The sequence below is a fragment of the Embiotoca jacksoni genome, unplaced genomic scaffold (genome assembly GCF_022577435.1).
Source record: "Embiotoca jacksoni isolate LCO1_2020_lvr unplaced genomic scaffold, fEmbJac1.0.p SCAF_31, whole genome shotgun sequence".
NCBI lineage: Eukaryota > Metazoa > Chordata > Actinopteri > Embiotocidae > Embiotoca > Embiotoca jacksoni.
The window spans coordinates 1437836-1456058 of record NW_027185383.1 but is presented as its reverse complement, the minus strand read 5'-3'; the positions used below and the strand labels follow the sequence as shown (position 1 = coordinate 1456058).

At 39.3% G+C, this 18223-nt stretch overlaps 1 protein-coding gene across 1 annotated transcript in view; it reads left to right on the top strand.

Moving 5' to 3' along the window:
- The first annotated feature begins 3712 nt into the window (after positions 1-3712).
- col15a1b (collagen, type XV, alpha 1b) overlaps positions 3713-18223 on the top strand; it is a 59012-nt gene continuing 44501 nt past the window's right edge. Inside the window, exons 1-2 of the mRNA XM_069164631.1 lie at positions 3713-3803; positions 4090-4154. Coding sequence (XP_069020732.1) covers positions 3793-3803; positions 4090-4154 — 76 coding nt within the window. The 5' untranslated portion in view covers positions 3713-3792. The remainder of the gene's footprint in view (positions 3804-4089; positions 4155-18223) is intronic.

The window sequence follows — 18223 nt, the reverse complement described above, 5'->3', positions numbered from 1 at the left end:
CCAAAACTCAGCTACACGCCTGCTTACACACTCCCACTCACATGATCACATCACTACTGTTGTCCAGAACCTCCACTGGCTTCCCGTCCGTCAACGGATCCAGTTCAAAGTCCTTCTCCTCATCCACAAAGCCCTCCACAACCAGACTCTAATAAGCATTGTTTTCCACAATGATCCACAACCCCACTATACAACTCCTGCCCAGTACCAAACAGCACACAGGCAAGGTTAGTGACTGTAGGCGATTAGGAGAGTATCAGTGAACAGATCATTCACTTGTTTCAAGACATCCCAGACCAAAAACTCTTTATAATCAAATGACAAAACCTTCTAGCAGCTGTAAAGAAAAAAAAAGATGACTCCTGTCAATCTAAAGACAACGAAGGAAGTCATGTTATTCCAGAGTGACACAGGGAGGAGGTTGGGGTCGATGGTTGAGTCAACACTGTTCAGTCAACTCTGGTTTCTTTTAATCATGACAGCAGTTGTTCCCTGAACTTAAACACAGTATATTTTGTAACTGTGACTACTGTCCCCAAACCTTGGCAAAGTACTTTTTGAACCCAAACTATGACATTTCCCTGACCAAGCAGTGTTGTCACATAATAAAACAGATTAATTATTCAACAATAATGAAGTGATCATTTTGTAAGGCTTAGAAGCCTTGCTGTGTGTGTGTGTTGACCAGAGCACTCTCCTCTGACCTGTTAACATTTACCTGTTTAATTTAGAAGACTTGTTAAAGACTTCCCAAAAAGTTTGCACACTTTTATTCTGATTGAAATGAACAACAACATTTGCCTCACTGATGATGACCACAGCCATCATGTTCTCTCAGTATCCTTGAAGCTTAGGCTAAACAACAGTTTTCCCTATCTGAGAGCAAAATCTGGTAGAAGAGCAGAAGAGGGAAAACACAAGTGGCTTAGGAAGGGAATGTACTCTGTGAAGGAGGGGAAAGGAGGAAAACCTTTCTTTCTCTCAGAGCCATTATCATTCCAGCATCTACTAATGGCAGGGTGTTAACATCACAACAAGGATTATTTCACAGAGTCCTAGTGACCTTCTTGACCCCTGAAGCTTTGTTTCAGTTGGCTTGGGAAAAAAAGTCTCAAATGATATTGAATTAAAAATTTACAATTTCCACAACAACAATACTACTGCACTAGATCAACTGTTGCTGCTTCAATTCATGTAATGTCTGTATGCAGTATTTGAGTGTCTATAATTTGAAAATCTTTTTGAAATGGTCTTAAAGTCAGTTTAGCTTGAGGCCACAGACTAATCTGATGATTGCTATTTGTTAGATTGCTGCCACCAGTTTAACATCTGCTTGAAGTTGAGTACACGGACCAGTCTACACAACCTCTTAATTTGTAATAAAAAAAATTCTTAAACTGCAACTGACACTAATTCCAATTTTTTTTGGGTGTTATTAAAAAAAACTCAATAACACTGTTCAAACTCTACAGCTCATGCATTGCTGAGTTTTTGGAAAGAAGACGAAATCTGGGAAGATTCAGATTAATTTCAGAAAAAACAGTGAAGAGTATTTAAAATTTTAAAAATTTAAATTAAATTCATGGCCAGAAAGCAAAGTTTGTATGACGATGTGCCCAACTTCAAGAAAAAAAAAAAAAAAAGAATTAAGGAGTCAGGGAACGGAAGTAAATATTCTGAGAAAATACTCAATTTCCAAGATTAATTTACGTAATTAAAATAGGTAAATATTTTCCCTAAATGACAAAAAAAATGGGAAAAAAGTCACACATTCTCTAAGATTATAAAGTCCAATTTTTTTTTCTTTTTTCTGAATAAGCTAAATTCACTGTAATATCTCTTTAAAGTCCGGATGCTTAGAACAATATGAATCTGGAGTATTTTCTTCTTACCAAATTGGATTACAAAGTATAATTTGGTCATACCTGGGTGGATCAAGAAGTTCCAAGACTGCTCCTGTTGTGTGTGAACGGTGCACAGCATCCTGAGGTGCACGGAGCAGGAGGAAGCTGAAACCTTTGCGAGTATGTCGTTCAAGTTTCGTCACTTGATTTAAATCCGCACCCAAGTTACACAGGTTTTTGTGAGCGCTAGTCTGAGCGAACATTAATTATCGCCACGGCCATGAGCAGAGAGAACACATCAAATTTTGTGTGAAACTTAGGAAATCTGCAATAAGAAATACTTTTGAGAGCGTAGAGCAATGAAGGAATGACCGGGCAAGGTGTTTTAAGTGACTTTTGCTTTTAAAGAGTGCAGGACATTGTCTAAAACCAAAAAAGGTGCATTCGGTCACGAGCACAACTGGGTGGGTTTTCTTTGACATTCGAGGGGTTGTGTATCATGAATTCGTCCCACAGGCTCAGGCTGTCAATGCTGAGTTTAACTGTGCTGTCCTGAGGCATCTGAGGGAAAACATTTGGGGGAAACGACCTGAACTGTGACACAATAGCACTGTTCTCCAGCAAGACAACACGCCTGCCTACAGTGCTTTGAAAACAGGCCAGTTTTCCATACAGAAACAGGAGGGCTAAGACATCCTTCTCCTTTGTGCATGTCTCTTTGCTGCGCACCATACATGTGAAACAGGAGCAGTGTCGAAATGTCTCGATCCACCCTCGTAATCATCCTTTGCTGGCACAATAGATGGCAAGTGGTGGCATCTGTGGTGTAAGGTTTATCCAACAAAAACAACATCATTTTCAGAGAATAGCTGAGGGTTTTTTTTCTCACAACTCTGTGACTTTATAATTTCAGCATATACATTTTGAACTTTAGTCTTTTGATGAAATAAGGGTCAGCACAAAAGCCTGAGGATCTAGACTTCACACTCTTCGATACATTGTTGTACATCGCTATTGCAAAAATATAGCACCTTTAAAGTTAAACAGAAAGCAATTAACTCATGCAAATGTGTGTAAGACTTATTTATTTTATTAAGTTGTATGTAAATTATTTAATCTGTATATTTCTTTGGTGCCTGCAATAAATATGATAATCAAATTACCACAAACTAGCTGATACATAGATAACCTGGGACGAGGTACAAGAGTAGGCCTCCAGGTTGTTTTGTGTCATCACAACTCCCATGTGTGATCTGCTGTTTGCACTCTGCTTAATGGGAGCTTGATGATTACAGGGTGGGTGCATACACAATGAAAAGAGGGTGGGCAAAGGGAGGGTCAGCACGGGTCCAACAGCAAATATTTGCCCTATGGCCATCTGACAGGTAAATCCGGCCATGCTGTTAGCATTCATTATTATATCATTCATTCATTAAGAATATTTGGAAATCCTTAACTTCCAGTTTATTTGTTAATAGTACACTAATGTTAGCTAGCTACCATTAAACAACAGAATTGAAAAAGCATTAGGTTTTAATATAGATGTATAGATAGATTGTGCTTCGTATTTTCCTTAATGGAAGGAAATTGTCTTAAGCAGCAAGTTTAGAGAGTTGGTCTACTGAGTGAGTAAGGGGCGAGGGTTTTTTTTTTCCTTCAAGGGAGTCACATTTCCCACCTCTGTGGGTCCTGAGAGTCACTGAGCTCAAAACTGAGAGAGCCTTTGTGCAGAGAGAGAGAGAGAGAGAGAGAGAGAGAGGGAGGGAGAGAGAGAGATGGGGGGGGCGGGGGGAAGCGAGAAAGAGGGGGGGGGGGGGGGAGAGCAGCAGAGGGACTTCAGGTCTGCTCAGAGGCAGAGGGACCACGGAGTTTGCCGGAGTTTCATCACACACATGTACTTCTTGGACTTCACTTTCAAAGCTGGATTTTTATTGTCTTACTAGTTAAAATGTTTCGAGGGTAAGAATAATATAACCTCAATATTTCCAGCATGAAAAGAAAGCAGAGTGGATTTTAACTGAATTTTAATAAACATGTAATATCTTCACAAAGTACTTCAGCTTCACCTCAGAGCAGACCTGTGATTTTATTTTTCTTTGCACTGCTATTTCCATGTGAACAATCAGCAATATGAGATATTTTAAGTTGTTATGACCTTTTTTTTAACGTGTTTTTATTTCAAATTATTTTAAGTCTACCTAGAGCTTCACCCAAAGCAACTTTCATGACTGATGTGTCTCCTCAGGTGCTCTCTTGCCCTGCATCTCGTCCTGCTGTGCTGGCTGGCCGCTGCCCTGCAGGTTATGGAAGGTAAGATTCTTGCTGCTGCAGCTTTTTCTCAACATCGTCACTGTAAAGAAATATACAGCTGAGATGGATCTTTGAATGGAGAAAAGGAGGGAACTGACCCAACAGACACTTTATTGAAAGAGTGAAATGAAGCCTTCCCTTATGTTGATTATATGTACAATAGTCCCACTGAATGATAACTACAGATGGCAAATATGTTTTCTGTAGATCAGCACATCATGAGTTAGTAAGATTAAGAAGAAATGTTAAATATGAAGGTTACATTGGTGACATATGCTTGCAGATGAGCCTTTAGTTCTTCATGTGACCTCAGGTTCAATCATTTTAGGTGCTGTGATCACATGTTTAATACAGGTTGCAAGTTGTACTTCAATGATAGATAGAAGCAATAGAAGATAGAGGGAACATTTCAGGGAAAGTCTGAATAATGTGTTTCAGTATGAAGACTAAATCACTAACTACAATGTGTCATGTATTTCCTTAATTCTTTAGATAATTTATCTGAACATGAAGACTGACAACCAGGGTGCCATTGTGTGTCACAAAGTTAGACTCCTTTGGGGAATTGCTGGTTTGCTTTTAAGTGCAGATGTAAACTGCTTTACAGCAGAAAGTGTACAATGTATTGCTGAGGCAGTGTGTGGGAGGAATGATACTCTGATGTTGAAAGTTTGAATGGTGCCTTCTTTTATTACTTTATTTAGAGCAAAAAGTTGTGGACTTATAAGTGAGTTTGTATGCTTTTTCTTGGTCTTTACTTGACTTAGTGGACTACAAGGATATGTACGGAGAGACTTATCCCGCTGTTTTTTTGTTTACTTCAATTTTTACTACACACATTATTTTAGAACATCCAAACGCTGCCATGATTCCAAAGGAGAGCTAAATTGACGTTCATTCATAAAAGTATGCTAATCATGATAGTAGACAGCAGCAGAAAATATCCTGACTTTTAGTTCTCAGACTTTTAGTGTTCAGTTTATAGTGCATTTCATTTAAATCAACAGATTGTCCCTTTAAAATGAATGTAGTGATTACTGAACTACCAATTTCTTCAACATTATCTATCAGCAGTCTTTAATGACAACAAAGGAGTCTGGACCCACAGCCATTGCTCTCTTACAGACCCATTACAAGACACATAATATGGCTCAGCCCCTTCCCAGTTCCAGTTTCACACCTCTGTCTGCTCTTGTGATTTCTATTCAGTGACTCCCTGCTGTGAGGCTCTTCTTATACAGCTGTGCAGGAGACTGATAGTTTGTTTGTTTGCCAATCGACTAGGCTTCCTCTGACCTCTTTATCCTATGTGTGTTCGTGTGACTGGGCATCATGAGGTGGCTGGAAGTGGCAGTCAAGTCAAACGCTGCACCAGGGTGAGAAGTGAAGTGTTTAGTTTATATGGTAATGGTGTGAGGTGGTTTCCTCTGCTCTGCACTGGCTGTTTGAGTGTTGGAGATATTTGCGTTGGGGAGGGGGTTCGCACTGGGCTTTGAAGTGGGATGTTGGGAACACACTCGACCCTGTGCCAATTTAATGTCAGCAAGTGTAGGGGATTGACAGAAATTACATATGATTTTTAACATTTACGGAACAGGGGGGAAAAAACTGGGGCTGTACATATCCATGTGTTGTCATGGAAACGTGTGTTGTCTTGCCTGAGGTTTTTTTTATTATTCACACACTAAACACAGCCCATGACAAAGTTGGAAGCCAAAGGCGTGACGGTCAGAGAGGCTGTCTTGTGACAGAAATCACATGTTCAATTTAAAAATATAGAAAACATCTGCGAATCAGAGAGTTAGGTATTTATCAATGCCAGTGTAGTCTTAAGCAAATCATTGTTCATTTTTAGCTGCATCATCAAACACCTTAGACATTTTTGGGACCTTTTTCAATGTTTGATTCAGTCCAGTATCCTATGAACTGCGCCATATCACACCAAAGCTTGTAATTTACATGAAATCTGCATGAAAAGTACACGCATGTATTACCATGGTTGAAGAGGAAGGTCATGTGATGGAGGTCATGCGGCGAAGTACAAAAAGTGATATAGTTCAAGTAGGGAGGAGGTCAGAAGTGCTTGAATGGAGCAAACAGTAAAAGTCCATGAGACAGCAAAAGTTGTGCTGGATTTCTTTTGATTTACGTAAATTAGGTTAACAACATAACGTATTTAACTCACACGAGTAACCTACTTACGACACGTATTAAAATAGTTATTTTAACCCAAAACCATAATCTATTCCTGACCTCAAAGATATTGTGTTTACAACAACTTACGGTACGTAACCTTATAAAGGTTGGTATTATGATGGAAGATTTCTTAAACATCATGCAAGAAGATATCCTAGTCTGCAGATATATTCATTTCAATGCAGAGTTTCTGATGGTGAATATCTGAACATTTAACACTTTCGTGCTCTGAGGAAAAGCTCTACTCAGTCTGTATGTCTGTTTGTCCTTTTACCGTCTGTCAGTCTGCTCCAGCACACATAGAAAAAACACCCGCCTCATTCAAAACATCTGAACTACAGCGTCAACACAGAGACCACATGACTAACTGTAAGACCTCCTGTATGTTACAGTTGCAAATATGTGCCCAAAAAGCCTTTTTCTCATACACAACAGTTAGAATAGGCATAAATGCTGCCAAATTGTATCACCAGAGTTTAATCCTTTAGGCCCAAGTCTCAAAGATCTATATTATTATTCTATTGTATCCTATTCCTGTGTGTGTTGGGCCAATAGGAAGTGAGCCGGCTCAGCCTGCGTGAGTTAATGTATGATCTCTATTCGACAGAGAAGGACGCCAAAAAGCTTGCTGTATGGACCCAAGACTGCGAAAGTCGGCAGAACATTTGTGCACCTAATTCAAATGAGCGAGGCACCATCTTTTAATCTGGTATCTTAATAAATCCTTTCCTTCAAAACCTTTACCAATCTCACACACCATCTCTGTCGCCTACTTTTTCTTGGTAACAGAAGACAAAACTGAATTTCTCATGAAGTAAACTAGACTAGATTCAAGTGACCAAATGCAAACACAGTTCCTGCGTGTGGGGATCACTAGTGGCCATCGAACATGCCAAAATGAGACTACATGATATAGTACTTTGTAAACTAGGAAAGTACACGCTTAAGTATAAATCAAAATCGACCCTGTACGTGTTTGCAGCAGCTGCGATGAAACCAATTGCATTGACCATTAATTTCAGCTTCACAGTAATCAACAGTGCATGTAAGCACCTTCTTCGATTGCCTGATTGATCTAACTAACCTCTGTTTGTGACTCTCAGACTACATCCACTCTAAATCAGACAAGCTGCATTTTACTTGTATTTCTCAGCTCCTGGAAAACAGTCTCCAGAGTTAAGGAATCTGAAATCATTAGCCTTCATTAAAGACATTTTCCCCCAGTTTTGCCATCGTGGTGTTGGCTGAAATCTTTACACAGAAAATCACAAAACGCAAGCATGAAGTGTTTTCCACACTTTCAACTCAACCCTGCCACCCCCATCCCTCCCCTTCCCTCCCCCCCAAAAAAATAAAGAACCTTCACTTTCCATTTACCGTTGGTTGAGTTGCTCTGAAAGGATTCCATGTTTAGCCAATATAAATGATTGTGAGGTGAGCCCAGTAGGAGTCTGTTCTTGACAACTTTCCTCTCTACAGTAAAACCAAGTCACATTATTGTATTGTTGACAGTCTCAGAACTGAAATCCTCAATTACAGCCACATGTCAGATGCAATTTTTTCTGCTGTCAAAACCATCGTTTTCCCCACATTCAGTTACCCCCACCCTTCCCACCCTATATTTAACAGTTTTACCTATGAGCCTTTCGAGGACTCCTGACCTTATTTAGTCTCTGATGTTTCTGGAATAAAACTCTCTCTAAACTCCCTTTAGTGTTTTATGACTCTAAAACCTGGCAAGCAAGCAGGTCATAGAACCTAAATGTCTTCAGTATATTAGAGGACTGGACGCCCTCACTGCAGCGGCGTCCTGTCTGGAATGTGCTCATTCAGCCACAGTGACTTTGATTTGAACACAGTTGGGTACAATGGACCAACTGTAAAAGGTGTCATTGCTGTATGTGTGTAACGGTCTGCTCTGTGGGCTTTTGATGGGAAACAAATCTCTCACTGGAAAGTTGAAAATAAGAATGGGTGTTTTCTTTTGGGGTCTTTTGCCTTTCCGTTAGAAATGGTCTTTCTTTCATATTTTCCATGATGTGATGCTCCAACCGATGATGTAGTTCTCTAACTTCAATACCCATTCACATTTAGAGGAAAACAGTGTGTGCTTAGGTTCAAAATGAGGAGAGAAAAATGAGTTGTATTGTTGCAGACAAAATGAAAAGAATATTAGCAGCATGTACCTGATGAAGTTTTAAGGTGAAAACTCAGATTTACAGCTCTTACTGTAAAGTTTTTAGAAAGCAAACACCTAAACGTCACTGGCTGACTGTTGTTGTTTGTGTACACAGTTTCTATGGTTTCTCTTCAAAAGGTCGCCGATGAATTATTATCATTGTGTATCTGCTCTGTGTGTCTATGCTTTCGGGCACGAAGCACACAAAGAAAGTCTTTTACCAACAGAGAAAATCGAAAACTAAAATGTAGCTATGGAGACTGTTAATATTTTGTTGATGTGCACATTTAATCGTTGTCATTCAGCACCTTTATTTCCTGACTTACACATGAACAGAGTATTTTGACTAAAAACTGGAACAGCCAGATATTACACTGCCTTTGCATAACCAAGAAGATAATGACAAAGGACAAATTAAATCAATTCAAATAGACATTTGGATGTTCAATTTAGAACTGCAGTAACAATTGCTGTTCTTGCTTTCATTATGCCTGTAGGCATGATTTGTTCGCATTCTTTTGAAAGCGATATCTCAAGAACCACTTGGGTGAATTTCTTCAAATTTGGCACACATGCTCACTTGGTCCCAAGGATGAACTGATTAGATTCAGGGATCAAAGGTCAAGGTCCCTGTGACCCCAGATCAACCCATGCTCGTAAACAAAGTAACTCTGGAACCGATGAAGAGAATTTCTTTCAAACTTAGCACAAATTATTCACTTGGCCTTAAGGATGAAATGGCTGCCTGTCCCATTAACATGAAAATGCTATCTCCACAACCTGAAGTACAGTCAAATGCAACCGTCATGAATACACCTGTGCTTTCCCTAATGTGACAAGTCAAAATGTCTGCCAGGGGAAAGATCTATGGAGACAGGAAACAGCTGTGACCATGCCTGTAGCCATGGGATTTATCTGGTTATGGATGATGCTGTCACTGTGATTGTGACTAGAGACAACATCTAACAACAGTCCAAAATGTCCACTTTGCTAAACATCTTGATGGAAAAATATTCTGTCCACCGTATAATAACAACGATGTTTAACTTCCCTATGGTTTGAAAATCTATATTACCATTCATGTGTGATACACGTCCCCTAAGATAGAAAAACAACTCGTCCACTGCTGTCCATGTACCGAGCCGCCACATAGTAGGCTATATTTGATTTTACTATATTGCACATTTTGTCACCACTTAAACAAAATGGGACTCTTGTTTCATGAAAACATCCCCCCTAACGTTTGGATCATAGATTGATGTCAAAAGAATTTCTCAAAGTTTTATTAAACTAAATTGGCCATAAAACTGCTTCATCAACAGCATCCTGAAAAACCACAAAAATAAGTGATTGTCTTTTCTCAGCTTTCTTTAAAGTTCCCGTCTTTTGGACTTGATGTGACAAATTGCTCAGCCAACATGCAACATCCCATTCACGCCTTCATTACTAGTAAACTTCCAACAACTGCTTGTTTAAAGGGACTGAAAGTTTAAAGGGAAAGCATAAAAGTACACTGTTCTTCTGTCTGCATGTGTGTTTATGCTGAGGCATGCTTTTGCATATTTGCGTCTGAGTCTGTGGCTTCAGAAATTATGCCCATTTTTGCTGTTTGCAGATGGAGAGTGTTACATAAACACACACGCTCTCACAATTTAAGGACAAATCTGCAAATTACTAGAAACACAAACCCCATCAGGAAATCCACCGTTAACTTACTCACGGGTCAGTAAAAATTTATTTCGCTCCTTTTTTTGTTGAATTTTATTGCAGTAAAAATCCTTTGAATGCAGTTACATGAATCCAAATCATGTAATCATGATTTTCCTTCCTCAGACAAGAGGCTTTTACTTTGAAAGAAGCCCTTTGCTGATCAGCTCGTCCACAGATGCTGTGTTGTAACATTCTGCTCCACAGCTAACTGTTTACTGCTTGCCTTTGGATTAGACACGGCTGCTCAGACACTTCTCCTTCACTTAGTCTCTGCCGTTCCCTGAGGCAGGGTAGATGTGCAGCTCAGTGTCTGCCCTTTAGTCTTTGTTTTGGTTGTCGGTGCTCCTGATGAGTGAGTGAATACATGTGAAACACAGTTAGTGAGGAAGATGTATGCAAATTTATATCTATGTGCACTCAGGGCTGTAGTGGTCTGATTATTTAAAAAAAAACAGTCATATGCCAGAGAACGATCTGATCACAAATCAGTCATCTTTTTTTGTAAAAAACATCCATCTTTATGAAGCAGTTCTTCAATAACAGCACAAAGAAATGTCTCTCGTATTCATCCAACATTACAAAGTCTATTCAATTTACAACATTAAAACCTAAACTAATACATATTTTTTGGAGCAGTTAGATAGATTTATACATATTGTGGAATTTGAGAATAATTACAGTATTTGAAGCTGGATAAACAAAATTAAATGACCCATGAGCAAGAATATGTATAAAAACTTTATTTTTTGAACACTGTATGAATTTGATTCAGTATATATTGATGGTATTTCGTGCGATTCACCCTTTAGCTTCAGGCTATTTTTTGACATTTTCTACAAAAGATCCCCACATTCAGTCAGAAACAGCTTGACAACTGAAAATATTAGCAACCTTGGGCTCTTTGAAACCGAGATACAATTTCTTTGTCACCATCACCAGGCCACAGTGAGATCTGAGAAGTCCCACAAAAATATGTACTGCCACCAAATCAAACTGTGAGTTAAAGCATAAATAACAGCCATACAACAGTGAGTCAGGAAACAGGATAGCTGTCCCTGAGTCGGGGTTTTCAGGTGAACTCTGTCATACACAATATGAGCTCTCCTCTTCCATACAACCTGCCAGCACCTGGCCAGCTATGATTTTAAATGATTATAGCCATGTTTCTTTCAGTGGCTGTGTAAAATATGTGAGCTTCCTACCATTTGTCAGTTTGCACAGCTAGCTAGCATAAAAGATATACCCTCGAGGCATGATCATGTATGTGTGTATTTCGGCCTCTTCAGTTAATGTGCCACACTCAGCAACCTCTGAAAAATGAAGGTGGGTTATGTTTTAATTCCAGTCTGGAATATATCCGAGGCACCTTTCACACCTTCTATTCTGTTTCAGACCAAACTCAGAAGTCCCAAAGGCCCGAAACAAACAAGATACAAAAAGCACCCTGTTTTCAGAAGAAATTTGCCTGCAGCAGATGTAAATGAATTTGATCACATGGCTCAACAGGAATATGCCAAGGAATATTATTCCTTGCATGTAAACATGTTTCAAGTAGAGGGAAGAAGTCCTCAGTCTGGGGTTGACTACACCTAACCCACATCTGTGGCAGCAGATAGACAGACAGAAGAACAGAAGGGAGAAAACACCACACTCTCCAGCTTTTTACTCGTGCAGCTCCGAACAATAGGGATTTGTGTGATACACATTCGGTGGGTGGAGGGCAATAGATGGGATGCTGCCAGAGGGACTAGGGAGCAAACATGAGATAATATTTTCCTGTCACATTTCTCTGAAGGTTATCTTTCATTCCACACAGTTCACCGCAAATATCTGCCACAATACACAATGCAGAGCACTTCCAGAATACAAGCAGGGATGACGTCATTGACCTGAAGGACTTCACTCGTCCAAAACACCTTCATTTATTTTTAGTAACAGGGTTGCCCAGTTGGATTCACACTTTACACCGTATGCTGTGATAATGTGATAATGACACATTCTGGATGACTGTATGTGCAAAAGAAATCCCCTTTACTGAGCCTCCCTTGTGTTTCATTAACATTCGGATTGGAGGAGATGAGCCGATGTGAGAGGCTCTCTGAGAACAACACTTGCAGCTGAGCAAACATCGCAACACACATACACATGCGATAGTCTCATATTTAATTGCTCGGTGCCTTACTCATGTATTAGCAGGAAATAAGCGGTTATGAATAGCTCAGAATATATCCATTTATTGCAAATATTTTTTTGTAGCTTATTTAATGTTATTGTATGTAAAGAAGTTTAAGGAGGGAACTTTTGTTCTTTTGTAGAAAACGTCTACAAGTATTAATATTCATGATAATCAAATATGCTAAATGAGCCTTAGGATATATGATTGGTGATTTTACAGGTCGATGACATGCAAAACAAACACCAAAGAAAAAGAGGAAATTGGGTCAACTTTTGCAGCTGGCATCACTTCATGTCTACCTGTTGATCTTATCTCTCTGCTCCCCTTTATCCAGCTGTCCCACTGATCTCAGCACGCACATGAAAAAACATCAGAGCTTCACACTGGTGACCTCCAGTCTTTCTCTGCTTCTCTGTCTCTGTTTGACTGTGTGTTTCCGGAGGTGAAATCAGGGTGAGAGGATGTCAGGGTGTTGTGGGGGGAGGGGGGGGGGGGGCATGACCATGGACACTTGATGTAATGGAAACTGTCCATCTGCAGATGTTCACCTCTGATCTCGTAACAACTCGAAACAATGCATTCCTCTATCTGAAATATGCTGTAGGCTGTACAGTGTGCCATTCAGTGGGCTCGTGTGTAATGTCTGCGACTGTGTGTGTTCGAAGTCAGAAGTTCATCCGCAGCATTAGTCAGTCCGAGTCAGTTCGTTAATGTCTTAATAATCTGTGACTCCGCAGACAACCTGTAAACCGTTAAACCAATCAGCTTCCTTGTTACAGAGCGCATGCTGCAATCACAGGCCACTTACCGTAAGACTAATCTAACTTAATTTTATGACATTTTATTAAATGGAAAATAGCACACTAAACCTAACAAAGTGTATACTTTAAAGCTGCACTTATCTATATTTTTTTTTGTTAAATTTAATCAAATTACTACATTATGTGAAAAGTGTCGCTCCCAGTGACAAACCAACAAAATATGCATGTCTTTCAGTTAATTATTTTGGTTTCACAGCAATTTACACATTGAAGTTAATTTTGATGAAATTCAAGTAAAAAAATAAATTGTTATTAAAAGATTAACAAATGTTTATTCTTACAAGTGAAAACTTGAATTCACTTAGGTGATTTGCTGCTACATCTTTTGGAGGCTGATGTTTGTAAACTTTTTATAGATTTTGTTGTAAAGCCATTACTTGGTCCATTTTCATCTTTTAAAGCGCTGTTAATTTATGTGAAGGATGGCATGGGGTCAGTGGACGATGTTGTAAACGTAGCATTAAGGAGAGCCTGTTTTTAGTTTTTTTCTGTCACACATTTAATGTTACAATGTTGAATGTTCCTTTTAAATGTGGCCAGAGTTTCAAATTATAAGGTAAAAGTATGTAAAAGTAATTCCAGTAGCTAAAAGCTTGTAAATCATTAGATATGTACTAAACGGAGATGCTGTAGACGTGATCGTAGTTACTGCGGGTGTTCATGCAGTCCACTCTCAAGTTGACTTTTCTAGTCTTCTGGAAGAACAAGAAATTAATGATCTTAGTTATCTGGTTTACAGTGTCCTTTTGGTACTTCCACACTGTCAAGAGAATGAAGCAGGGGTTACACGCATGTTCACTCTCCTATAAATATTTGGCTCCATAGCATAGTAACTTTGCTGTTTTTCAGAAGTTATTAGCTTGTTACAGGTGTCTGCTCTTTGGAGAAATAACTAAGGTGAAGCTGTGGATTGTAAAACCAAAACAATGCACTGAACGATTGTAAAATGGCAGAACTGTGGAGTCAGGTGACAAATTATTTTATTTTTTTCCCCCTATATGAACATCTCCTTTCACATTACACATTTACATTGTTCATATAAAATATATATTGCTGAGTTCAGCTTTAAAGCTTAGTGGTGACTTTGATTATGTTTTGTTTCTCCTTTATAGTAACATAACATAGCATTGTGTATGTATATTGGTGTCTCTTAAAACCTGTCTACATTTTGAGGTCAGAGGTCACATACAGGACAAAAACTTGAGCTTTATAGGGATTTTTGCTGAAGGGCACCTCAATAAGGTGGTTAGTTTACAACACAAGGCCTTTTAACCTCAGCTTTGAGTGATCTGATGAAACCACACATTCCACCCGCTCTGTAAGAGTTAGACCACTTAAACATGGAGGGAACCTTTTAAGATAATGAAAGTTATATAAACTAAATTTACCCTCGACCACATTCCTGATTTGTCGAGTCAACTCTGTCTCTAACTGAGACTATGTTATGTTAGCCCCATGACTTCTCTAATGTGATTGGCTGGATGCTTGCCCCGGTCATTATATAAATTATCTCAACAGTACTGATACAGCCTTTCATCAGAAGCACATAGGTTCAGTTTAAAAGTTGGACAAACTGGGGAGTTGTTGGTGCCACTTTTCTTTCAGATAGATCCCGGATATGCTTTTGAATGACAGAGCCAGTTCAAGCGTGCTCTACTGCCAATATCATATGTACAACAAGCAGATGAAATATTATAAGGACTGCACCAGGTTTCTGCAGCAGAGGCTCATAGTTATCTATCATCAGCTAACCCAGACCTGCCTTTTTCATTTGTGTATTTGATAGGATCAAGCCAGCACCAAGTACAACATGATTTGTCACTCAGCACAATGCAATCTAGATTCTGTTTACACATGGCTCTGAATGGGAACTCAAAATGTCCGACAGATTATTATTATTAGAATTTTTTGTATACTCAAATACAAGAAAACATACTGTTGAAATCAAACTTTTGGTCCATCACTCCTGTGTCTTTGGTTCCTCTTTGGTGTCTGTGTGGGCAGGTTGGCTGTTTGAGTTAATCCTACCCTGGGGTCAGACTTTTCTTCTGATAACCTCTCTGGCTCCCAATTCCCTCCCATTTTCTTTCCTCTTTTTATCTTTCCTGTTTTCTTTTCTTATCCTCCATTCTTAAGGACCCCTGTGTGTCTGCTTCTTTTCTCTCCTTCTGTCCCTCCCCTTCTCTAATCCCTCTCCCCCTCCTTTCCCATGCTTAAGAAGAATTCATCACAAAAGATTTTAAGAGGTATACTTTAAAACTACAATTCTACTAATAATATTAACAGAATTCATTCAATCTCTCCATTTTTTTCCTCAAACCGATCAGTTCATTCTCATCAAAAAGCCAATTCGAGATCTACCCATTTTGAATAAATTCTGTGCAATATCTAAACCTCTCTTCTTGGCCCTGGTCTTGGAAAAAAAAATGCTGAGCAAATCATTGATTACATGAATCTCAATAGGCATTTGGATAGACTTTAGTTGGATTTTAAGAGGGCCTTGGTGATTTCTTTTTCATCTTTTAACCACTGACTGTGGCAAAACATCTATTTCTATGGATCAGGTACAGCTGTAGAATGTTTTGTTCCCATCTCTCTCATTATAAACTTTGTCTGGCCAGAACTTCCTTTAGTTTACCTCTGGACTGCCTCAAGGTTCTGTCCTTCACCATATACTATTCTCTGGTTATAATTTACCTTGTGGTGTAGTTTTTGAAGATCCCTCTCAATTCTTTTGACTCCAAAAATACAACACAATTGAGCAAAATAAAATTCAGATGTGAAAAGGAGGGTTTTCTCCAGACTTTCTGCAGATAAATGTGAAGCTACATTATAGGTCCAGACTCTTTCAATTAGCACATCTGTCTCTGTCCTCCAAGACCCTGCATGAATCTAGGAGTGAATTATGTATTCATTATTTCAGATAATAAATCGAATATTAATGATGATTAACACTTTTCCTACTAATAAAGAACAGTTCAGCAACCATTACCCCTTTCTGCTTTGTTGTGGCTGTAATCTGTTGTTTGAACCAGTTCAGAGGAGGATGATAGAGACAGATAGATTTGAACCCTTTCCCAGGCCACACAGCCTCTTTTGCCTGCAGGTAGTTTCCCTTTGTCTTCTCTGAGGTAGGAGCTTAAGTTGGAGGTTCAAAGACTGTGAGAATGTGTGTGTGTGTGTGTGTGTGTGTGTGTGTGTGTGTGTGTGTGTGTGTGTGTGTGTGTGTGTGTGTGTGTGTGTGTGTGTGTGTGTGTGTGTGTGTGTGTTTGTCTGTCACTGAGTATGTCTATGCGTGTGCACGTCTACCCTCATCTCTCACATTCCAGAGTTCTTCGTCTCCCACCTGCCGTCCTCGACACAAAGGAGATCTAACGGGAGGTACAGACGCTGTCCCCTCGTTCAATCACCACTGAACCTTAACTGAGTGCATTACAAAGGCATGAAAGTGTTGCTGCTGCTCATTGATGTAGTTGTAAATTACGGGTAAATTAAGATCTCCATATTCTCCACATTATCAAACTGTTACACAAAATAGTACAAACTGATACATTTCTTCAATATTTAACTTGAGTGGCAGTTACCTGCTTTTTTTCCCATTGATTTATGATCTGAATGTCCCTAATAATGGTTTAGGTCAGCCTGAAGAAAAACTGTATTTCATCCCTGACTTCATCATGCTCAGTATGCCCCCCAGATTTTAAATGCTGCTATGATCCGTCCATGTTATTGCTTAGTGGTGCCACAAATGCTCAGCCATGGAGAGCAGCATCTTAGGTAAAATACATGCTATAAACTGCAAATATGTAAATGCTTTGTCACAGAATTTTTGATATTTGTTTGCATCCTCAATTATTTTTCTCCAAGCATGTATTTGTTGTAGCAGCCGTCACACATAACATCCAGATTTGCAGCTCTTTCCTGAAGCAGTTTGGCGACTAAATGACTTTGTTCTGTCCCAGGTTTATTTTTGGCCAGTGAACTGACTTTATTAGTCATGTTACTGATGCTTGTCACGGCTCTACTGGCCACGGATAAGCTGCTGAGAGGTTTAATGTGGGTGAGGACTCACAACTCTTATTGACAACGTCGGTTTTTAGTGTCTGAGCAGCCTTTCTCGGCCACTCTTTCAAATAGGAGCTCGTAAATGTGGCACAACATTTCCTGACTGAAAACGACCCCGAAATATGAAATGAAAACACATCGTAGGAGGAGCGGAAGAGCAGGGAGGGAGGGGAGGTGCATGAGAAAAAAACAGCTTCCCAACACAGGCTTCATTGACTACTTGGCCGGTGGCTACAGTGCGTGCATGTGTTTGAGTGTCTGGAAATGTGTATGTGTGGCATATCGTTACCTGAGAACAGGTCCTCTCTGTTGACCTTTTCAGCCCGCCTACCCAGCTATCTGCTTTATGGTTGGTTTGGAGGAAGTGTCAGTCAGACCTTAAGAGGGTTTAGTAAAATATACAGTCACACACACACACACACACACACACACACACACAAACAAAAGAAAAATAACACATAAAGCCCTTTTGAGTGGCACAGCAAATGTTGTCCTTGTCTGACAGAGAGAACCAGTTAGAAATGTATTATGATAAGTGTCCAATAAATGTTATTAGAAAAGCGCGAAAATGTTTTAAAAGTTGTTGTTTTTTAAATGAAAGGGGGGAAAAAAAAAACATTGTTGGTGCCCAATAAATGTCCCAGGTTTGTGTTGATGTTGATGTGTTGATCTGGCACAAAACACAGGTCAGTGAGCCAAAACCTCTTTCGCTCTAATTGGCAAAGTACTTGTACATTCAAACCCACGCACACGTACGATTTATAAACACTCACAAACTGTGACAGCAAATTGAATCAAGCATTTTTGTTTAATCTGCCACAATTTATTTATTTTTCCAACCGATCAGCCTTTTGATAGAAGTGAAATATATTAATTTAGGTGTGTGCCTGGCACATTTGTTCCAAATAATTTGTGTCTGTAC